General features: G+C 54.6%; 1 protein-coding gene across 2 annotated transcripts; it reads right to left on the bottom strand.

Moving 5' to 3' along the window:
- Window positions 1-11919: 11919 nt before the first annotated feature.
- On the bottom strand, window positions 11920-23480 carry CDC25A (cell division cycle 25A). Of its 2 annotated transcripts, XM_014260676.2 has the most exons (16): window positions 23227-23480; window positions 21437-21516; window positions 20312-20366; window positions 19937-19969; window positions 19758-19794; window positions 19292-19393; window positions 18455-18553; window positions 17712-17846; window positions 16964-17038; window positions 16254-16403; window positions 15947-16039; window positions 15424-15486; window positions 15219-15317; window positions 14389-14519; window positions 13954-14065; window positions 11920-12662 (listed from the first exon to the last, which is right to left on the bottom strand). In XM_014260676.2, exons 1-16 carry the CDS (start codon window positions 23376-23378, stop codon window positions 12522-12524), a joined length of 1557 nt encoding a protein of 518 aa, XP_014116151.2. In that variant the 5' UTR covers window positions 23379-23480; the 3' UTR covers window positions 11920-12521. The 2 variants fall into 2 exon arrangements, with proteins under 2 accessions (XP_014116151.2, XP_014116152.2); XM_014260677.2 differs by lacking the exon at window positions 17712-17846.
- Window positions 23481-23600: the final 120 nt, after the last annotated feature.

Raw genomic sequence — 23600 nt, 5'->3', positions numbered from 1 at the left:
GCTCTGAGCTCTCCCTGGAGCTTCTCCTCTCCAGGGGAACATTCCCAGCTCTCCCAGCCTGGCTCCAGCCCTGGAGCAGCTCCAGGGCCTCCTCTTGATCTCTCCAGCAGCTCCAGGTCCCTGTGCTGTTGGCCCTGGGGCAGCTCTGCAGGTGGGGAATCACCTGAGGGGGCAAAGGGACAGAATCCCCTCTCTCAGCATCACCCACGGAGCACCAGGACTCCCCTCCCTGCTCCGTGTGTCCCCCAGGTCAGAGCTGCCCCATTCCCACGGCTGTGAGCTCGGTGTCCCTCTGTGTCCCTGTGGCACCTCCGGGGCTGATCCCAGCTGATCCCAGCAGTGAGCCTGGAGCCCTGTCCAGCTCCAGCAGCCCCTGACAGCCCTGCCTCCTCCAGAGGAGCTGCACACGCACAGGAGGGCAGAAAAAGGGGAACTGAAGCAGGGCCTGTCTGGAGAACTGCTGGACAGGCTCTTCCAGGAGCTCTGGGATGTGACCAAGGCCGTGGGCTCAAGGGAGAGGTGACAGAAGGGCAGCAGCGCCCCTGAGTTCCCTCTTCGCTGCAAAAAGCCGTGAGTGTAATTATGGCTGCACTGCCCTCTGTTAATTAAAGCCCAGACTCGCTGCCTCCACAAACACACTCAGGTGGTTCAGCAGAGGTTATTTTTTATCCTCTGGCTGGGCCAGAGGAGCAAGGCCTTGCTCTTCCTTACCAGCTTTAAACATTTGCCATGAAATGGGAGACTGATAAAACAAAGAAACACTGAAAGAAACTTTCCTTACTTGTTTAGAAACTGAAATTCCAGCATAACACCCCCAGGTCCTCCGTGGAGCAGCGGAGCTGACAGGAAGGGCTGGAGCTGGGGAGATCCCAGGAACTGGGACCACAGGAGCCCCTGCAGCTTCCCAATCCTCTCCTTTCACTGCAGGGATGGTGCCTTGCAGGCAAAATAAATAACTTTTTCCTTTGCTGATGGTTCTGCTGACAGGGTCCTGCAGCAAATTCTCCGTGAGCTGCTGCCAAGTCGGGCTTTGCTCCGAGAGAAGAGAACCGACAGCAGAATTTGGCAGCTGAAAGATCATTGGGGTAAGGATTGTGTCCAAGGTTTCTCTAGGATTAGATTAAAAGAGAAGAAATCCTGGAGGGTTTGTGAAGAAAGAGGAATTTTTTTGTCTGCGTGGTAAACACACCCCATTATTAAATCGCATTAGGATGTGATTTGTAACCAAATATTACAAATATGGCTATTTATTACCAAATTATCCCATGGTAATCCCTCAGGGCTTCCCAGCCAGGACACTCCAGCACAGAGAGCAGGGAGATAATCTGTCCTCTGGCAGCTGACAACAGACAGGCTCTATTCAGAGAGGAAAATCGGGCCCAAACTGCAAGAACAGCTCAGGAAAAGGAAAGTTGTTCTTAGGGAGGGTTGGAGCATCCACGAGCAACTGCTCAGCCCCAAAAAAGGCACAGGTGGGGGGCTTGGCTGTTCACTGCTGTTCATTCATCACTGAAAACCGAGCTGAAAACAATCAGCATATTTTCAAACACTGATGTTCATTAGAATAAAATATTTCCTTTTCTGCCAGGCCAGTGGAGGAAAAGGAATCGAAGTCCTGAGATGGCACCGTGATGTTGTGCAGAGCTTCACCACAGCCCCCGGGGGGAGCAGCTTCAGCTGAGCCCCAGAGCGGTTCCTCTGGTTCTAATCTTTCCAAACCATTAATTCTGCAGCAGTTAAAGCTGCTAAACAAAGAGACAGCAGTAAAATCGGCATTTTGTGCATATACATCTCTATAACCACGGGCAGGAGGGATTGCTGCTATTGTTTCTTCACTGAATCCCAGAATCCCAGGATGGTGTGGGTTGGAAGGGATCTCAAAACTCATCTCCTGCCATGGGTGTGGAGACGTGTAGGTGATGTTGCTCTCTGTGGGTGGCTGTGGCAGCTCCTGGCTGGAGCAGTGCTGTGTGCCACAGGAGCTCTGGGGCTGGGGGTGAAGGGATTTAGGATGCTGCCAAATCCCTCTTCTAAAAACACCAGGCCTTTCATCCTGTACCTCCTGTCCCCACCTTGAGCATCCCTCATTCAGGAGCTGGAATCCATGGTCCTTGTGTTCCTTTCCAACTCAGGATATTCCATGATTTACTTGTGGGAGAAACTCTCAGGGGTTGCCAAGAAGCACCTTCAGCCCAGTTTGTCCATGCTGGCATATAAACCCCACACAGGATCACGTGCTGAAATAATCCCACTGCTACAAATCTTGCCTGCTGTTATCTGAATATCGAATTTCTTCTTCTCACAGGAAGCCTGATGAAACATGGAAGTGCCTCAGGGCACTGATTGTGCTGGGGGGAGAAGATGGGAAATCCTCATGTCCCCTGGGCTGTTTGAAGTGTTACAGACTGAACAGCCCTGTGAAATGCTGAACTGTTCTGTTCCTTTCTGCAGAACAGCTTCTCCTCCTGGGCTGATTAAAATGTCTTGCACTGGCTGCTCTCAGCACCCTGACTCTGTGACTGAGCTGAAATTCAGCCCCAGGAGAGCTGGGCTGGCCCGGGAGAGCTGGGCTGGCCCGGGAGAGCTGGGCTGCTCCGGGAGAGCTGGGCTGGCCCGGGAGAGCTGGGCTGCTCCAGGAGAGCTGGGCTGCTCCAGGAGAGCTGGGCTGCTCCAGGAGAGCTGGGCTGCTCCAGGAGAGCTGGGCTGCTCCGGGAGAGCTGGGCTGCTCCGGGAGAGCTGGGCTGGCCCGGGAGAGCTGAGCTGCTCCGGGAGAGCTGGGCTGGCCCGGGAGAGCTGGGCTGGCCCGGGAGAGCTGGGCTGCTCCGGGAGAGCTGGGCTGGCCCGGGAGAGCTGGGCTGGCCCGGGAGAGCTGGGCTGGCCCGGGAGTGCTGGGCTGCTCCGGGAGAGCTGGGCTGCTCCGGGAGAGCTGGGCTGCTCCGGGAGAGCTGGGCTGGCCCGGGAGAGCTGGGCTGCTCCGGGAGAGCTGGGCTGCTCCGGGAGAGCTGGGCTGCTCCGGGAGAGCTGGGCTGCTCCAGGAGAGCTGGGCTGGCCCGGGAGAGCTGGGCTGGCCCAGGATCTGCTGCAGAGGCAGGGCCTGGGCTGCTGGGGAGAGGAGAACATTCCCCACAGGTCCTGGTTTGGCAATAACCGAGTTATTTATGAGTGGGTGGGTGTCTGCATACTTCTGTCAATGGCAATATCATCCCACAGCAAGACGAGACTATTCTGGCAGTCCCGTGGTGAGGGAGGAGAAAGGGCCTGGCGGGGATCTCCTCATCACTTCCAGGAGGAAGGAAAAGCGTCCCGAGCCCAGTTTTGCCATCAGTGCTCAGCAAAGCAGGGAAGCTCCTCCTCGGTTCGGAGCTGCCTCAAGGGCTGTTACCAAACCCCCGTTTTCCTCGGGCTCTCCTGCCGCAATTCCCGGGACAGGGGGCCGGGAAGGTGAGCAGCAGCCCCGGGCAGTCACATCCAGCCCCGCTCCAGGGGCAGGAAATGCCCGGGACACCGGCGGGTCCCGGCTGAGCTCCGCCAGGCTCGGGGCAGCTCCGGGGCCGCGGCAGCACGGACAGAGCTCCGGGAGATGGGCTGGGACAGAGCGGGGGCTGAGAGTGGGAGTGAGGGAGAGTGTGAGTGTGAGAGTGAGAGAGAGTGAGAGTGAGTGACAGAGTGAGTGAGTGAGTGAGTGTGGGAGAGTGTGAGTGAGAGTGAGAGTGTGAGTGTGAGAGTGAGTGACTGAGAGTGAGAGTGAATGAGTGAGAGTGAGAATGAGTGAATGAGTGAGAGTGTGTGAGAGAGTGAGAGTGTGTGAGAGAGTGAGAGTGTGAGAGTGAGTGTGAGTGTGAGTGAGAGTGAGTGAGAGTGGGAGACTGAGTATGAGTGTGAGTGTGTGAGAGTGAGAGTGTGAGTGTGTCTGAGTGAGTGTGTGTGTGTGTGACTATGTGTGAATGTGTGTGTGTGTGTGTGTGTGTGACTATGTGTGAATGTGTGTGTGTGTGTGTCAGTGAGTCAGTGTCTGTGTCGCAGCGTCTCATTGTGTGTCTCAGTGTGTCAGTGAGTGTGTCAGTGTGTCAGTGACTGTGTCAGTGAGTATGTCAGTGAGTGTGTCAGTGAGTGTGTCAGTGAGTGTTTCAGTGTGTGAGTGTGTCACTGCGTGTGTCAGTGTGTCGGTGAGTGTGTCAGTGTGTCACTGTGTGTGTCACTGTGTGTGTCAGTGTGTCGGTGAGTGTGTCAGTGTGTCGGTGAGTGTGTCAGTGTGTCGGTGAGTGTGTCAGTGTGTCACTGTGTGTGTCACTGTGTGTGTCAGTGTGTCGGTGAGTGTGTCAGTGTGTCACTGTGTGTGTCACTGTGTGTGTCAGTGTGTCGGTGAGTGTGTCAGTGTGTCAGTGAGGGTGTCAGGGTGTCAGTGAGTGTATTAATGTGTGTGGCAGTGTGTCCGTGTGTCACTGTGTCGGTGAGTGTCGCTCCAGGGGAGGCTCACACGCTCCGTGCCCCGGCCGAGCCCCGCGTTGCTGCCGCAGGGTCCCCAGGCTGTACCGGGCAGTACCGGGCTGTACCGGGCGGTACCGGGCGGTACCGGGCGGTACCGGGCAGTACCGGGCAGTACCGGGCTGTACCGGGCTGTACCGGGCGGTACCGGGCAGTACCGGGCAGTACCGGGCTGTACCGGGCAGTACCGGGCAGTACCGGGCGGTACCGGGCAGTACCGGGCTGTACCGGGCGGTACCGGGCTGTACCGGGCCGGCGCTCCGGAGGGATGAGGAGCTCTCGGCCGCTCTCATCAGCCCTGCAAGGGAAGGAACCTGTCCCTCAGCCCCCTGTGCCTCCCAGGCTCCGGGGGGATCGCCCCGAGCCTCCCGCGGTGCCCACCCTGGGACAGGACGGGGACAGGACGAGCGCTGCTCCCCATCTCCCGGAGCCAGCAGCGCTGCCGGCATCCAGCAAAACCCACGCGGAAATTCCCGGAGCGTTTTCCTGCGGGGCTGGATGCTCCCCTCGGCCCCCCGAGGCTGCTCCTCGGCCCATGGCAGCAGCTGCCGGTACCCGGTGCCAGGCGGGCTCCGTGTCCCGAGCAGGTCCCAGCTGCCCGGCGGCTCCCAGTGCCCAGAGGGGCATCGGGAATTGTTTTCCAAGGGCTCCAGCTGCTGTTCGGCGGCGCCCAGAGACGCTTCGAGCAGCCTCGCTCTTCCCGAGCCTCGGCCCAACAATCGCTCCTTTGTCCGCGGCATCCGCACGTCTTTATTGCCTCTGTCAGCTCTCCAGGCAGGACACGGTCTCCTAGGCCACGGCCACACGTTCTCTGTGCAAACAGCTGCTGCTGCTCCAGGGAATATCCATCCCGCTTCCCTGCTCGCCTCCCAGCCCCGCACACAGCACGGGAGCTGCCTTGGAATGATGGATCGGATCCTGCCCGATGGGGATTTGGGGTACGGGGGGAACGGGCCTTGGCTGCAGAGCAGCAGGGAGTGCAGAGGGCCCTGGCACCCCAAAGCTCCGGCCGCTGGTGCAGAGCGCTCCTGGGTCACAGCTCCTGACAAAAACCACATTGTGAACAACTCCAGCAGCACCACAGCCAGCCCCAGGGTCAGCTGGGAGCAGCTGGGAATGGGAATAAACAGCCTCAGCAGGATCCAGAGCCGTCTGTGCACAGCTGCAGCGCGGGGCTGTGTGTGTGTGCACGTACCCCGGGGCACGGCCGGGCTGGGGGCTGGCTCTGCTGCCCAGGGACGCTCTGGCAGTGCCAGGCAGTGCCCCGAGGGATGGCTCTGCCCGGTGAGCTCTGCTCCCCTGCCCAGGGAGGAACAGATCCTGCTGCTTCCCAGCGGGACATGCTGGAGGCGAGGAGAGCAGCTCTCTTGTGGAAACAGGAGGGGAGAACAGGGCTGTCCGGCCTGGAGAACGCCATTCCCCCTTATCCTGCCACTCCAGGCCCTTTCCCAAAGTCCCTCCTCATCTTTCTTGTAGCTCCTTCAGGCACTGGAAGGTCTCAGAGAAATCATCTCAAAGCCTCTCTTCTCCAGGCTGAGTAATCCTAATTCTCCCCCCCTTTCCTTGTCCCTCCGATCACCTTGGTGGCCCCCTCTGGACTCGCTCCAGGAGATGGATGCTCAAACTCCTTACCCAATTCCAGCCACACTGGATGGAGGGGAGAGGGGCAGCCAAGGGGCTGAGGATTGGTGATGTGACCAGTTGTTCCCAGTGTGGAGTTGTGGCACCACTCCTTCTCCGACATGAAAATGTCCAGGACCAAATTCATCCCCTCCACACACAAAACAGCGGCTCTGCACCCAGGGGAACACAGCCCCAAATTCACTTGTGCTCGCTCTGCCGGGGCAGACCCCACATTTCCTGGGACCCTGGTGATGCCGGGAAAGTTCCCGTGAGCACAACATTCCCCCATGGACCTCAGCGCTCGCCAAACTGGTTCAGTGGGTTTGAATCCTTTGTCATCCTGCTTCCCAAAGCACAGCTCTGCTTCCCAAAGCACAGCTCTGCTCCTGAACCTGCTTCCCAAAAAACACCTCTGCTTCCCAAAGCACAGCACTGCTCCTGAGCCTGCTTCCCAAAGAACACCTCTGCTTCCCAAAACACAGCTCTGCTTCCCAAAGAACACCTCTGCTTCCCAAAACACAGCTCTGCTCCCTAAAGAACACCTCTGCTTCCCAAAGCACAGCTCTGCTTCCCAAAGAACACCTCTGCTTCCGAAAACACAGCTCTGCTTCCCAAAGAACACCTCTGCTTCCCAAAGCACAGCTCTGCTTCCCAAAGAACACCTCTGCTTCCCAAAGCACAGCTCTGCTTCCCAAAGCACAGCTCTGCTCCTGAACCTGCTTCCCAAAAAACACCTCTGCTTCCCAAAAAACACCTCTGCTTCCCGAAAAACACCTCTGCTCCTGAGCCTGCATCCCAAAACACAGCTCTGCTTCCCAAAGAACACCTCTGCTTCCCAAAGCCCAGCTCTGCTTCCCAAAGCCCAGCTCTGCTTCCCAAAGCCCAGCTCTGCTTCCCAAAGCCCAGCTCTGCTTCCCAAAGCCCTGCTCTGTCCCTCAGCCTGCATGCCAAGGGCTGCAATGGGTGGTGGCAGAACTGGGGACCTGCGTGGGCCCAGCTGTGCCTCCGGGACTGCCCAGCCCCAGGAGGAGGAGGATGGTGGGAGGAGGAAGCAGGGCTGAATCGGGGACAAACCCCAGCAGCGCTGGCACCTGCTAATTACGGCATTGGCAGTGTCACCCACAGCCAGGACTGTGCCTGCCTGGGGCTCTTCCCAGGGCACAACCCAAAACCTCCTCTGCCCTCTCAGGCCAGGGCACAGCCACCTCCTGGCTCGGGGAGCCTGCACCCAGAAAGGCTCCTTGGGGAGCCTCTGCTGATCCATGCTGGGTGTCACAGAGCCCAGGGTCACCCCTGGGGCAGCTGCCAAGTGACCCTGGCTGCCAGCCTCGGGATTCCCTTGTGAGGTTTCCAGAGCTGCCTGGGGCAGGAATCCCGGTGAGGAGATCCCAGGGATGGGCACCACAGAGCTGGGGATGTGCCTTCCCCTGGCACCTGGCAGAGGTTGCCTGTGAGGTGTTTGCACCCACTGATCTCCTTCCCCACTCTGCTTCGTTCCTTCAGTGGAGACTCCCAGAGCCCCTCCACCACCAAGCACACCCCAGCAGGGTCCCACCTGGCAGAAGCCACCTCATGGGGACAATCCCACAGCGGAGTTCCATGCTGGCTCCATCAGGAGCTCCTCTCATCTCAGCCTCCCTGCATTCCCCGGGCCCGAGCCGCGGTCGGGGCCGTTCCCATTCCCGTGCTGGCAGAGCCGTGGCCATGTCTGGCACAGGGATGTGCCACAGGCTGGGGGATTTTCCACATGGAGCGAAACAGAAAGAAGGAAAGGGCACTTGGCCACGTTCCTCTTGGCTTCCTTCCACTTTCTGCTTTTGATGTTCTCCCTTTTCACAGCTCCTCGCTCCAGCCTTGAGCCCCAGCGAGGGTGGAGAGTTCATCCACCACAACAACCGTGGCTGAGGCGGGGCAGAGCAGCACACACAGCCCCGGGCTCCACGAGCCCAAAGCAGATAAACCCCACAACCAGAGTATCTCAGGTACCTCGCTGCCTGGGTATCTCAGCGCCATCCCCTCTCCAAGGGTGCCTGAGGGCTTTCAAACACCGGGGAGAGTGGTCCGTGCATGGCAGGAGGTGACAAGGCTGGATAGGACCTGTGGCGGCCCCCACACCCAGCTGGGTGAGGAGAACCCTGCCAGGGCCGCTCCCTCTGCTGCTGGGGGCACCGGTGGATCCGGAGGCAGGGGCTGAGCAAAGCCTGTTTTCCTGAGGAGAACCCATCATACCTTTACACTGAGCAATGCCCTGTGCCGCTCCCAGATCCCGGCTTTGGGGTGCAGATCCCCAAGGCCGCGGCTGCCCGGCCCCTCAGGGCACGGCGGGGCCCAGCACGGGCCTCCCCTCACAGCACCGGGACAGGGCCGGCCCCGGCCCGCGGCCCGCCCGCGCTTGGCTCCACAGCGGCAGATTAGCTCCCTTCCCAGCTTTGCCTGGATTTGGTGCCCTCTAACAAGGACCTTCCACCCCTCCTGGCACCCTCTGCTCTCTGCTCCCGGCAGCGCCTGCCCGAGGATCCCCGGGGAGCTGCAGGGAGCTGGGACCGGCCCCATGCCCTGCGCGGTGACAGCGTGAGGGAGAGAACCCAGTGCAGGGGCTGTGGGAGGTGATGGAGCCCCGGGAATGGCCCTGTGGGAGCCACCAAACAGCCCCAACCCCACCGAAACCCAGCTGGCAGCCTGGCCCCATCCTGGTACCAACACATCCAGGAATTTTGGAGCACTGCTGCCCACACAGCAGCAGCTCTGCAGGGGCCAGCTTAGCCACGCTAAAAGCCACTGCCAGGACAAGAAGCCGATGATTTTCTTAACAAAGCTTCTGCTCAGCAAAGCCACGTGAATCCCCCTCAGGAGACAATCGACTCACCGAGGTACAGCCAAGATTTCATCCGAGGCAATTCCTTCTGTGCCTTCTCCCTGCCACACCCCTCAGCCTCGGGAGGCTCTCCCAGCCCCTGCCTGGTACACTTGCAATCCTGCAGGAGCTTGGCTTGTTGGGGAATTTTAGTGAATTTTACCTGATTTGAACCTCAGCCCAAAGCAGCAGCGCTCAGACCCTGCAGAGATCCTGCTTTGCCCTCTCCTGGTTCTCACTCTGCTCCTGCCTCCAGCTGGGCTAATCCCTCCTGGCCCAGCAGAGCCCCAGCTGGGGCAGCCTCACTGGCCAAGTAACTACAGAAAATTCCAAGTTTGGGATTCACAGGGGCTGGGCTCGTGCAGGGCAGGAGCAGGGACATGGGAAAGGAGCAGGGACATGGGAAAGGAGCAGGGACATGGGAAAAGAGCAGGGACATGGGAAAAGAGCAGGGACATGGGAAAAGAGCAGGGACATGGGAAAAGAGCAGGGACATGGGAACAGGCTCCAAGAGGCCTCAGAAGAGCTGCTACACAAGGAAAACAGAGGAGGCAGAAAGGCAAAGACAGAAAGTTTGTTTGAAAAGATACAAAAGGATTTAAAACCAGGGAGTTGCCTGGTGGTGGCTAAAATCACCTTTTGCCTCTTCTTAAGGGAGCCTGAAGGCCACTGAGGCAGCACTGGAGCGATGTCCAACAGCCACTGCCTGTTCCCAAGGGAATCCAAGGGCTCCAGGAGCTGTTGGCACAGCGGGGCAGCTGTTTGGCCTTTATTAGCCCCAAAGACAGAGCAGGAGAGTCCTTTATGCCACAGAGGTAATGTGGTATGGGAGGAAACACCGAGCTCTGCAGCGCTCAGGAGCTGGGTGGCGAGGCTGATGAGGGTTTAAGCTGCTTTCAGTATCAGTTTTCAGGGTGACAGATGGAGGGAAGGGGGAAAGAAACCCCACCCCGTTCTCTGCTTGGGCCTCCCGTGGCTTTGGAGGCATCGTGCTGTATTTTAAAGCTTTTAAATCTGACCCTATTGTTGGCCACCTGCTGGTCACATCCTCAACACAACAGCCCCCCTCAGGTGCCCCCCTGGGAAAAACTCCAGCACAGAGCAGAAACCTCAGCCCAAAGCCAGCTGTGGCTGTCCACAGCATGGATGGAGGGGAACACACAGCTCTGACACTCAGGACTGCAGCCCCAGTCCTGGAATCCCAGAATGGTTTGGGTTCAAGGGACCTTAACGCTCACCCTGTGCCCACCTATGGCAGGGACACCTCCCCAGATTCCAGGCTGCCCCAAGCCCTCTCAAACCTGGGCTTGGGCACTTCCAGGGCTCCAGGGGCAGCCACAGCTGCTCTGGAAGTTTATCCTAGAAGCAGCAAGCACAAGCCTGGGGTTCTTCTGCCACAGCAAGCGGCTCATCCGTGTCCTGCTGCAAGGAGGGGTGGTCAAGAGTCTGGAGTTTTAGGACTTTATTCCCTGTGCCCACAGCAATCTCTCAGTTTTGAGATGGTAGGGGTGTGATCACACAGAACTGTGGGTGGGACAGGGGGGTCTCATTTGCACCCTCTGGGGTTTCAGCCATTCCCAATCCCTGAGCAGGGCTCCTCCCCAGCACTGCTGGGACACAGCCACTCACCCCACAGCCGGCTCCCAGGGAGTGTGGGACACAGCCACTCACCCCACAGCCGGCTCCCAGGGAGTGTGGGACACAGCCACTCACCCCACAGCCGGCTCCCAGGGAGTGTGGGACACAGCCACTCACCCCACAGCCAGCTCCCAGAGTGTGGGACACAGCCACTCACCCCACAGCCGGCTCCCAGGGACTGTGGGACACAGCCACTCACCCCACAGCCGGCTCCCAGGGACTGTGGGACACAGCCACTCACCCCACAGCCGGCTCCCAGGGACTGTGGGACACAGAGCAGCTTTAGGAGAAGTGCAGCTGTAAACCAGGGAGCGCTGCAGCAGTTTTGCTCCAGCTGAGTGACCTTAGAAAGGAGCTTCCTGACCCAGGCCAGTCTCCATCTGCTTTCTCTGGACACAGAGGAATTAAACCATTCCCATGGAGCAGCTGTGGATGGCAGAGCAGGACTGAGAGCTCCTGCCTGGCCCCTGTGGTGCTGAGCTGGTGCTGGGCCCTTGGGGCTGCACCAAAGAGCAGTCTGGGGCACTCAGGTCACTGCCCCTGGCTTTTCCCCACCCCACATCCCCTTCCCAGAGCTCAGCCCCTCCCAAGGCAATGGGGGACACTTGTAACCATCACTTCTGATTTAACATTTTATCATCTCCCCAGTCAAGGGATTAAGCTTTGAGGGAAAACAGAAAATTCCGATTTTTCTTTTTTTTTTTTAAACAAGAAAGAATTCCAAATTTAATCCTCTTGGGAGCAAAAGGATTAACAGCAGGTTTTAAGAAATAGGTTTCCAAAAAAAAAGCAAGTTAAAATTTCACATAAGGCATTTCAGTATTTTTTGACATGGATACAACAGAGTGAACCAGGAAGTTCCCAGGCACATGGAGCTTCCCAGGAGCACCAGTTTTCACCTGGAAGTTGGTGTGAGGAAGATGGATTTAAGAACTGGGGCTAAAGTGACCCCAAAACCAGCAGCAAAGCAGTTTGAGACTTCAGAACTTCCTCAGCTGGAGGGTCCAACACAGCCGAGGAAGTTCTGCTTCCCTCACGGATTAATGCCACCTCCTACCTTCCCTGGCAGATGGAGAATTGGCCACAGCCACCCCCAGGGAAGCGGTGTCAGAGCAACTTCTGGGATCCCTCACAGCCAGGATCTGCCCTGGCAACGTTTCAGGATAAGGAGAACAACTCAGGCTCAGAGACAGCAGCGACACCGCTGAGGATCCTGGGGTCACCCAACTGCTGAACCCCCTCAGCTCCCAAAAACTCTCCCTCCACTGCAACACCAACTCCTCCAGAACCAACACACACAGAAATAAAATACCCTGCAGTAAGTAAACGAGGTGAACTTGGTGTTTATGAACAATAAGCAGGTTCCCCTTGGATGGACTCCCAAGGCTTCCCACAGTGCTTGCCCGGGTGGGAATCCCGAGCCATCACAGGATATTTCCCATTTTCCTTCCCCACAACGCTACACAGAACCAAAACTGCAGTTGAGAAAAATAAAGACACCCCCAATCCCCCCCCAGCAGGTCACCCTGCAGCAGAAACAAGGTTTAAGTACAATCCAGATGATCCAACCGCAGCGGTATTGGCTTCATTTGACTGTATTTAAATAAAATTAAGCATTTAAAAATTAACAGGCACTACAATTCCCTGGCAGTGCTGACACCACCGAGCCCAGCCCCACAGGGCTGTCCCCACCCTCCCTGGGTGCTCTGGGGGTGTCACACAACACAAGAAGCCACAACATTTTCATGAAGCAACGTAACCAAAAGAATCCCAAGGCAGCTCCCAGCCGGTGTCCGGCTCACGGGGCCAAGGTCCAGGTGATCCCAGGGAGGAGACGGCCCAGGGGAGTGGGAGCACAGGAACATGTGGCTGTCCCACTGCAGCCCCCAGGCTGGGCAGTCCTTGCAGGTCCCTGCAGGCCTCAGAGCTTCTTGAGCCGACTGTACATCTCCCTCTTGCTCTTCTCCCCGGCCCAGGTCCGGCTCTTGGTGCGGAATCTCTTCAGGTCCTCCTTGAAGTCCTTGTGGTGCATGGGGCGGTAGCTCTGGGGCTCACAGAAGCTCTGGGGAAAGAGGAGCTGGGGTCACCTCAGTGTCACCAGGGTGGGGATCCCAACTGGAACAAATAGGGCCAGACCCCTGCTCTGTGGCAGACACACAAAGCCCAGGGATATTCAGGTTACAGCCATCAAAACAAGGGCTTTGTGTGCAGGGCTCTCATCCCAAATTTCCTGGCAGACAACACACAGGCTGAGCTGGTTTAGAGTTCACCTTGGAAGGACTGGAAGGATGTTCCAGCTCAGGGTGCTGATCAGGCCAAGGCCGTGGTCCATCACAGGGAACAAAGATTGCTGCGGGTCCCCTCCTGCCCACAGCATTCCCTGATCCTGGTGCCTCGGGACAGCTCCGGCTCCCAGGGAGCCGCCCTTGGCTGTCCCGTGCTGCCACCTTGAGGTGCCCGTCCTCAGGACAACCCAAAACCCACGGGGACAGCCCAAACCCCGGGTGTCCCTCAGCCCAGGGGAGCCAGCAGATCAAAGGGAGAGCCAAAACCCCGAGGGCTGGGAGAGCCAACATCCCACAGGGAAGGAGCTGACAGCCCCATCCAGCTGGCCAGGGACAGGCCAGGTATCTCCCATCTCCCAAGGGATGACTGAGAGCCTGAGGCCTGTTTGTGTCAGAGCAGCAGGACACACCCCAGGAGCGCTAGGACCTGGAAATGCTGCAGGAGCAGGAGAAAGTGACAGGAAAAATCCCAGCCCTGCTTCCCTGGGAAGAGCTGGGGGGTGTTTTAGTTTCCTTGTCTCAATTAGAGGCTGCAAACTCCAAGCTCAGGTTTTCAATTTTGCTGGTTTAGGACTGTACAAGAGCTCAGGTTTCCATTTATTATCCAGCAATTACTGTCAAGCCTTGTCTTCTCCCCTGCTCTGAGCAGGCTGAAATCCCTTCTGTGAGTGACAGTTTGTTCTAAAGGGGCAGAAACCACTTCTGTTTTCCTCTTGAGACAAGTGGAAAAGCCTTTCAGCTATGGCAGGAAGACAGCTCTGAGACATGGAACAGGCTGAGCTGCTCTGGGAACAGCCCACTGAGAGAGAGAAGAGGAAAAGCCCCCCAGCCAAACCAGAAAGTTTGCCCCAAAGAGAAGTTTGAGTAGGAATAAATTAATAATATTTATCTGTTCTTTCTCCTCTGAGTGTGAAAGAGACCACAGAAAGGCTTGGGTTGGAGAGACCTAAAGGATCTTGTTCCACCCCCTACCATGGGCAGGGACACCTTCCACTAACCCAAGCTGCTCCAAGCCCCATCCCACCTGGCCTTGGGCACTTCCAGGGATGAGAAATCCACGTTACTCACCTGGCACCTCGAGAAGAAATCCTTGTAGCCTCCCTTGAGCACGTAGAGCTCTGGGTAGTGCAGGTTGGGGTACTCATTGCTCAGCCTGTCCTGCTCCCTCACAAACCGGCACCTGCAGCGGGGAAAATCCCATGTTACATCCCACATCCAACCAGTAACTCCCCAACCTACACCCCAAATCCCCCACCCCTCGATGGAGCAGCTGAGCTGCCTGTCAGGGAGAGGCTCAGGAGCCCCACATTCACAGTTCAGAGGCTTTTCCTTTCCTCTTTGAACATCTCAGTATTCCAGCCCAGGTCCAGCAATCCTTCTCACACCTCAGGCTGTGCCAAAACCTGCCAGAGGTGACAACCACCATGTGCACAGCAGCTGGAGCCACCCCAGCCCCTCTGCTCCCAGTGCTGCAGGAATTCCTGAGCCAGGAGAGGAACTCACATGCGAGGGCCCCGCTCCGAGGAGAACTCGCAGTGAAACACCACGATGACCCGCTTGTTCTCTGACGGCTGGATCGGCTTCTTCAGCAGGAAATTTTCCACCTCCTCTTCCATGTGGAGGTTTATGGCACCCTGGAAGAGTGGAGTGTGAGCAGTGAGTGGAACAGTCACAAACTCATCCAACTTCCTTGGGAGTCAATTCCTCATCTGGGTTTGCTGGAGGAGCTCTGGAACCCTCTCCCAACTCGACCAGGACACCACAGTCAGTCTGGAATTGGCTCTGTGGGATTCCTCAGCCAGGAATTCCTTCCCAATATCCCATCCATCCCTGCCCTCTGGCACTGGGAGCCATTCCCTGTGTCCTGTCCCTCCATCCCTTGTCCCCAGTCCCTCTCCAGCTCTCCTGGAGCCCCTCTAGGCCCTCCTAGGAGGAGGAGCTCCAGCACCACAACGTGTCTGGGTGACCTGTTATGTTTTACACAGCCATTTGTTCTTTGAAGTCTGACATTGAAATGAAGTTTAACATTCCAATTTTAGCTTCCTGAGATATGAGGATGCTGAGGAGTGTCACATCCTCCTCTGAAAACTCTGTCACCCTGAGGGCAACAGAGAGCAGAATGTCCCCTCCCTCGAGGCAGTGGTCACCTCGTGACCCACACGTGAGCTCCGTGTCCAAACCCAGGCAGTGAGTGAGCGTGACAGGATCCCAGAGGGGCCCCTCAGGAATAACATATCCACAGGGCCTTGGATAAAAATCAACTTCCCAGGGATCCAAGTGACCCCAGGCTGCAGCTCCAGACCACCTGCACTGCTCTTAAGGAGCCAACATACCTTGATGTGTCCCCCTTCGTACTCATAGGGGTATCTACAGTCAATTATCACAAACTGCTTGATGAAGCTCTCAAACTTCCCAGTCAGCACAGACACCATCTGAGAAAAAAGACCATGAAAACCAGAGTTCAGTTGTTTGAAGCCATTTTTGTGTTGTTCCCCAACCCCCACTAAAGAATTTTTCTAGCTCCCTTGGAGCACTCACCATTTCTGAGTCGATGTATTTTAAATCTTGATGTTTCCCATCGACAGTGGCAAATAAATAACTCTGGAAGAGACAGGATTGAGAAAATTCCAGCTGTGAGTCACATGGGTGACAGCACAGCATCCAGCAGCTCACTCTCTAACAGATACTCTGCTGGCCAGAATCTCTGCAGGAGTCAAAACTCCTAAGAATGCTAAAATCAGGCACAGAATTTAGTTTTTGGCTCCTACACTAGAGGGATTTATAGGGCTTTAACCACAAATGGATCACTTTGTGCCCAACCTGGGACATCCCCTTCTCACCAACTGAGAACAAGCCTCTCCTGGTTGTTTGAAGATCAAAGAATTGTTAAGGTTGGAAAAGACCTCCAAGATCAAGTCCAAAGAAGCAAGGCAGGTTTATGAGGGAACAGAAAAGCCTCTAAAAAGGGAAGTGTTTTTCTGGGCAGGTTTGAGACATCCCCACCAAGAGAGGCCCTTAAAACACTTCATCCACCACTCAGCCATGGAATCTCTGGAATTACCTTGGAGAAGTCCCCGATAAGGTCTCTCTGGTCACTGTCCAAAATGCTCTCGATCTCTGCTGTGGAGGGCTGGGTCCTCACCAGCTTCAGACTCTGCAGGACACAGAGATCCATGAGGGCTGAACACATCCCATTCCCTATTCCCCACAGCTGACAGTGCACTCCCAAGCCCTGAACTGCCCCCTCAGCTTCCCTGCTCGGGGCAAAGCTCAGGCTCAGCACTGTGGAACTGCTGCCCCAACAATCCCAACCAGATCTCGACTCCCCCATCAATTCTCTGGCACAATCTGGATGCTGAGCCACCAACCGCCGAGTCCTTGGAAGTTTCAGGCAGGCTTTTCCTCTTCTTGCTTTTCCCTGGAGAATTCTCCTCCTGGGATCTCTCCAGCCTTTTCTGGGTGGTTCTTCCTGCAATGCTTGACATGGATGAAGAGCCGAACAACCGGCACCGCTTGGCCTACGAGGGAGGAGTTGAGTTGTCCAACAAATAAACACGACTCAGGCTTGCAGATTATTCCTAACTTGGCCCTATTTAAAGCACCACCACTGCACAGCAACAGGGGGCTGTTAATCTGAATTATCCAGGCTTTACATTTCCAGTAATACTTGTTACTAGGGGAGCTTGGAGCACCAGAAGCAAGATAAAGAGGCAGCAAAATGCTCCACACCAATTAGCAGCCAATTTATCAGAAGATTAAGGAGCTTTCTGCTGGAGTTCCTTCCCGGGTCTGTTATCAGAGGATCAGGTTACAGCACACCAGGTGAGTCTGTGCACAGTGAATTCCAGATATGCCAAGATTCTGATAAGGGAAGTCAAGATCTTCTCATATTTATGAAATGCAAGAAGAATTTTTATGCCTATGAACGCCAATTGTTCCACACTGACAAAATCTGCCAGGTGAACTGCTCCAGAGATAAAGGAATTCTGCAGGGCTTGTTCTGCTGTTCTTAGGGACACAGGAGACAGTGGTGGCACTTGTCCCAGCCGCCTGGCAGTCCCTGTGTGGGGACACTCACCCGACTGTCCGCTCTCCTCATGACCAGAGGTGCTGTCCAGAGACTGGACACGTCCGAGGGCATCTCCTCGTCGTTCTGGGAAGAGAGGTAAGCTCGTGATCATCCATCTCACCATGGGAAACTCTGCAACTACATGGCTGAGGCAAAGATTCCAGCTGAATTCAGCTGCTGGAGCAGCTTCAGGCCATTATCTCCATTATCAGTCCAGTTCTTAAGGAAATAATGGAACTGAGCTGAGCCAGGCTGGAGAAGGTGAGTTTATCAATTCATTGACTGATTAACAAAGATGAGCTTCCAGGGCTTTTAGGCACTTCAAATTCTCTTGGAAACAATCTTGTAGTTAAGTGGCTCAAAGCAATCGTCACCTCTGACTTTTTTAGCAAGTCTCTAAAGATGCCAACTGCTCGAATAATTCCCTCAGTTCTTAAACTAAAAATAATTCACTTGCTCACACCCCAAACAAATCCCACTGCCTGCACTAGGAAAGGAGCACTTATAACACACCCCATCCTGTGTTTAAAAAGATGATGAGAACTAATCAATCTCCTTGTGGGAGATGTCCCTGCCCAAGGCAGGGGGTTGGAACTGGACAGGCTTTAAGGTCACTTCCAACGCAGACTTCCCATCCCAGTCTGGGATTCAGTGATTCCCAAAAACTCAGCGTGATGCAGTTTGAGCAGCCAGAGCACACCAGACACATCGGGCAGAGCTGATTTGGGAACCTCCACCTTATTCCCTCTGCACACACCTTCAAGTCCTGGTCATCCAGCAGCTCCAGGAAGCCATCATCATCCTCGCTCTCCGAGGAGGGCAGGGAATGCTGCTGCAGGAAGGCTGCCCTGGAGTTCTCCTGCTCCCCCAAGGCTGTTTCCCCCATGGGCAGCTGAGAGGAGACAGAGGGAGTTTTAACAGCATTCCCTCCGTTCTCTGCAGGATGCTGTAGCCACCGAGGGGCTGCCCTGGCTCTCTGCACCACAGGGAACACCGTGGTTATTCCCAACCCTGAGCTGCAGCACAGGCAGGAATCGGGAGGATGAAGGGCTGCTGGAGCCAGGGAGCAGAGACAAGACTTGGGCCCCCAAATCATTTCTGTACAATGATTTTTCAGTTGCTTTTTCTAAACAATGGGGTATGAATAAGGTAAATTTCCTCCCAGGTTGTCACATCTGGACACAAAATCGAGCTGCATTTACACAGTTGGGTTTGTTGTTCCAAATGCATTAAGTATCAGCTTTGCTGATCATTTCAATCCCACATCAATGGCCACACTCCTTTCAGTGATTGAGCAGAACCTCAGCTCTGTGCTGGCCCATCTTTCCCAGAACAATGTTTCTAATTTCTCACGAGCCAAAGGTGAGAAGAATTTTCTTATCTGGCAGATAAGTAAGCCTTTCTTTTTGGCACCTGGCTGACGACACCACTTCAGAACCCTGATATAGTTATTTTGATCCCAGAGAATTAGGTGAGAATTAGTTGAAAAGAACAAACTACCTGAGCTGGAGATGAATTCTGCCTTGCTCCATGAACACCCCTTCCATCACGGGAGCCACGAGAAGCTGGTTTGGTTGGCTTCTTAAACTCAAATGATTCCTGAAATAAGAAAAAAAAAAGCAAAATGATCATTTTACCAAAATTACAAACTATATTAAGTTGCTTGGATCCTTTTATCTTTTCAATTTTTTTAAGCTGCCTGACATTTTGGATTTAAGCTCCCTGCTGCCAACAGGAATAGTTTGAAGGTGAATGTTTTCAAATTAAAGATGTTACAGGAGTGTTTCATCTAACATAATCCAGCATTTATGCCCTTGGCATCACCTACAGGCTTCAGGGCTTTTCTACTCCAGTGAGTCAATTCTCTGCAGAATAAATCACTCTTGGAGGCAGCCAAGGCTGTGTCCTGACACCTCATCCCCCAGAGGATTCCCAGCAGCCAGGGCAGACCCAGGACACTGAACCCAAGAAGAACCAGGGCTCCCCACAGCAGCAGTAGGAAGCAAGGGGGTGACCCCCCCACCCCAAACACCTTCTGGAGGCAGCTTTTGTCCAGAGCAAGCAGCAGGAAGAGATTTTTCCTTTGCCACAGCCAGAAAGGAGTCAGGGTCAGTGGCACGAAGGCAGAACTGGGCAAAGTCTTCCCAATTTTTATTAACCACCCAACAGCTTGCAGCCACTCTAATCAGAGCTGCAAGTTCCCTTCAGAAAAACTGAGCTAAAGGTGGTTGTGCCTGAAAAACAGCCTGGCAGGGAGTAATTGAAGCCCTTCCCATCACATTCCCCGTGCTAATCCAGCTGTCCCTCCCCTCCCACTGGATCAACACAGGCACTTACATTCTCCTTATTTTCATCCTGCTCCAAAGGCTGGAAAGCATCAGTGTCCAGAGAGTCAGAGTGGTTTCTCTTCAGAGCAGGGCTGGAGCCCAGCAGGCTTTGCTACAACACAGAAAGGACAGTTCAGGACTGTGCATCAGTCCTTGCACAAACACATTTCAAGCACTGAAGGGGTTAATAAAGACTGGAAAGTCTCTGACTACAATTTTTGTACACCCTGTGCAGGAATCCTCTGCTGACATCTTGGTACAGGAATCAAAATGCATCCAGCAGTGATGGAGCCACATCACAGAAATTTCACACTAAATTAAGTGAGATTGGGAATTTACAAACTGCAATTTTGACATTAAGCACCCCAGCAGCCGGTGTTGAAGCCAAAAAAAACAAGTGTTCAACTAAATGCATTCAACCAAAACCATGCTAAATCCTTTAACATGTATAAAACATCAGTCCCAGTCTCACTTACTGGCAGGGAATGGATTCTTCTGAAAGGTATTCGAAGGCTACAATGAAAAAAAAACAAAATTTATTTCAACATTTTGCTTTAAGAGGCAGTGACATGAATAGAAATTAATAGAAATGACCCCCCAATTCCATAATCTAAAAGAGACACCAAGGAAGAATTTAAAATAGAATTGTACTTACTTCAGCCTGCTGGATTTGATCGCTTTCTCAAACCTAAAATCCAAAGATCAAAGGTCAGAGTTGAAGGTTTTAAAGATCTTTCCCAAATTCAAGGATTCTGTGGTTCTTAAGGCACAGACTTAAATCAAATATTAAAAAATGCAAGTTAGCTAGACCCTGGTGCAGCCCCAGCCAGCAGGGAGGTGCCAGTGCCATGTGGCTGGCACAAGGCTCTGCTCAGAGCCAGCCCTGGGCAGGGGCAGGGCCAGTCCTGGCATTCCAGCTGTGGAGCACATGGAGAGGCACAGCAGGGAATGTGCCAGCAGAGGAAAACCCTCAGCAGGCCTCATTAGCCCAGGTTTGTTAACGAGGAAGGTTTAACACAGGGGTACTCACATGTCCTCCATGGTGTCGTGCGAGGTCGTGGGGCTGGGAGAATCCAAAGCCAAACCTGCAGAGGAGATTTCCCATTGATTCATATCCAGGGATTATCCCACACTGCTACAGATTCCCACAGACAGACACAGGAAATTCATGTGCAAAGGCCCATCTGCAGCCTCACCTCGGTGCAGAATAAATAAGAGTTGGAGCCACTCCCCACCGTGGGGTTTGGCTGTGGATCAAGTGTCAGTGCTTGGGGAATTCAGGAATAATTAAAAAAAGCCCTCCAAGCCCTGCCTGGGCTGTCACATGTTGGTACTCAGCATGGAATACTTTGTTTATCCACCACACACACTTTAATAAACAACTTATTCCTTGAGGGTTTTTTTTAAAAAAAAAAAAAAAAAAAGCCATGGTTTTAGTTACACCTCTTCCTACAAATAAATTTTGGGCTCTTTCCAAAAAAATAGGCAGTCAAAAGGCCCTTCTGAATGTCCTGGAATTAACAGGAAGCACTTCAGAAGCACAAAATCCAAAGTCACTCCAACAGGGATTCCTGAGGAGCCACAGAAAGTGAGGATTTAGCAAGGCTGGTTGCTCTGTCCTGCTCTGCGGTTTGTGAGCTGTACTCGTGCTTTAGCACTTCATAAAGTTCTTTTTTTAGGCTGAAAGTGCCCTCCAAATGGGGCATAAATCCAGAGGGAATCTACAAGTTATGGGGTGAGAGCTTATTTCATCTTCACTGATAAAACATGTTGTGTGAAAACAAGAAAATCCTCCCAGAACTGAGGGGTTTCATATCATCAACCAGCCCTTGGTAAGAGGAAAACACAGGACAGAGCCACTCACTGGCACAGGTTGGGTTTAAAGAGAGAAAACACAGTGAGGACTTGCTTTCCCTCCCTGCTGCTCACAGTCTCCAGGACAATTAAAGCAAAAAAATGAAAGAAAAACCCATGAACAGCCCAAACCATGAGCTGCAGAGGCTTCCCGAGGGATTTTCCACCTCCCTCCTTCCTTCCAAGAGCACGGGAATGAGAGGGGGCTGCAAGCAGGGATGGTTCTCTCTCCAAACTTTTGACCATGCCAAAAGTGCATTTCCAACTCCTAAGCATTATTTATTAATTAGGGAATCCCTACCTGAGTCTGTGGACTCTGAAGACGCCAATCTGTGTAATCCATTTTTGGTTCCCACGTCTTGGTCCAGGTTTTCATGCTGCCTGGAAAGGAAATTTGGGATTTACTTTAAAAGGAAGAAATACAACACTGCAGGTAGGTACAGCACAGGTGGGCATCACCTGGATTTCTATCAGAGCCCAGTTATCCTTTCTGGAACTGCAACCCTCTGTTTGGCAGCCACTCCTTTAATTCAAGATTTGCATAGAGAAAATTGCCAAACTTTTAATTCAAACCCATTTTGATAAATACTTACTTCCAAAAGTTTGTTTTATCTGCTAAACCTCAGTGCTGAGAGAAAAGAAAATCATATGGAGCACCACATATATAAAGGAAAAGCTCCTTGAGTGAGGCTCATCAACGTGGTTAATTTAAAAAACAAAACAAAAAAATGTAGCCAGGGTTACAAAATCAAAGGGTTGAGTAATTTCCAGGGGGGCACTGCCAATGGTTTGCAGGAATCCCAGGAATCTGAAGGAGGGAAGAACCATAAAGCAGGTGGTTGCAAAAACGAGAATGACAGAAAAATCAACAAACAAAACCCAGGAGGGTCATTGAGACTTGAGTGGGCCAGGACAAAACAGGAGCCACAAAAGGGAGAAACTGTGGGAATAATGGGATTAGAGGAGTTAAGAGAGCAGGAAAATGGAGCAGCTGGGAACAGGAGAGCCCAGAGCCTGCAGCACCTGGCACTCGGGAGACAGAGAGGAGGAGGGTGCAGGAACAGGGAAGGAAGGAAGGACATGGAAGGGATACAAAGGTGTTTGTAGGAGAAAAGGAATCGCAGGGAAGGGCTCAGGAGGGAGGTGGATGCACAGAGCACAACCGGGACAAGGGGAAAGCGTCCCAGAACATGGATCCATGTGGGATGGGGGAGAGAACAGAGGGGAGGCATCAGCAAAGGGGTAGGGGGGGGGACCCTAAGGGAGTCCGGGAAGTTTGCAAGGTGGGAGGGATAAAACCGAGGCCTCACGGCTGGGTGTGGGGAGAATAAAGAGCTCCGGGAGGCCTCGTTTTTGGGGGAAGGGCTGGGAGAAGAGGGGCTGCAGGCCTCGGCTGGAGGTGTGGGGAGAGAGAAAGGATGAGCCTCAGTGCCCCATTCCTGGGGAGAAAAGGGGATGAAGAGACCCCCAAAGCCTCCATTGGCGGGTGGGAGGAAAGGAAAAGGTGGGATCCACGAGGCCTCACTGTTTTTGGGGGTGAGGGCAGATGAGCACCCCGAGGCCTCCCTTGTGCAAGGAGCGGCGACAGAGAAGGAAATGAGCTCCTGAAACCTTGCAGCGCCGAGGAGGGAGTAAAGACATTCCGGAGGGCCTGGGGAAGAAGGGGGTGTTAAAAGACATCCCTGGAACTTGGGGGGCTTTTTTATTTGGGAGAGGGGGCGGGAATTCCATAAGGCTTCACTGCGCGGGAGGGAATTACGGGGGTGGATGGAACCAAAAGAAAATGACTCCTGGAGGCCTTGGTGTTTTTTATATATGGGGGAGCGTCCCTAGGCCTCGCTTCGGGTCCGGCAGGGGGAAGAAAACGTCCTGGAGAGGGGCAAAACGCCCAGGAGAGGGACAAAGTGCCCGGGAGGGCTCGGAGGGGTGGGGGAGAGGAGGAAGGGGGCTCCCGTGGTAAGGGAGTTAGAAGCGGGGGATAAACCCTCCAAACCTCGCTTTTTTTTGGGGGGGGAGGAGGTGTCACGACAGAGGCAAGAAAAAGTGGGGTGCCCGGGCCCAGCGCTCGCAGGGCCCCGCGCCCCAACTCACCCGCGCCCCAGCTGCTCCATGGTCAGGCGGAGATCGGAGACAGGCGAGAGCTCATCCTGAAAGAGCGCCTTAACCACCGCGGGCGAGGCGGGGGACGTCGGCGAGAGAAGCAGAAGGCGACGGCGGTGGGAAGCGCTCGGGGTGGGATCCATTGGAGTAGGAATAGGAACTCAGCACAGCCGTCCCGTCTTCTGCCGTCAGCGCGGCCGCCGCAGCGTTTTGACCCCAACCGGTACCCGTCGCCCGCTCCGAAGCTGGCGCCAAACCGCGGCTCAGCCAATCAGCGCGCGGTGTCCCGCGGGGGGCGGGTTGTTTTTTTTCAAACCTCCCCTCCCACCGCGCGCGCCCCGGCCAGTAGGAACGGCGGGGCCGCG

The sequence above is a fragment of the Pseudopodoces humilis genome, chromosome 1 (assembly GCF_049639895.1).
Source record: "Pseudopodoces humilis isolate 2021_Gansu_Grassland_sample_001 chromosome 1, ASM4963989v1, whole genome shotgun sequence".
NCBI classification, from domain to species: domain Eukaryota; kingdom Metazoa; phylum Chordata; class Aves; order Passeriformes; family Paridae; genus Pseudopodoces; species Pseudopodoces humilis.
The sequence above is the reverse complement of the archived record's forward strand: the minus strand, read 5'-3'. Positions and strand labels throughout refer to the sequence as shown.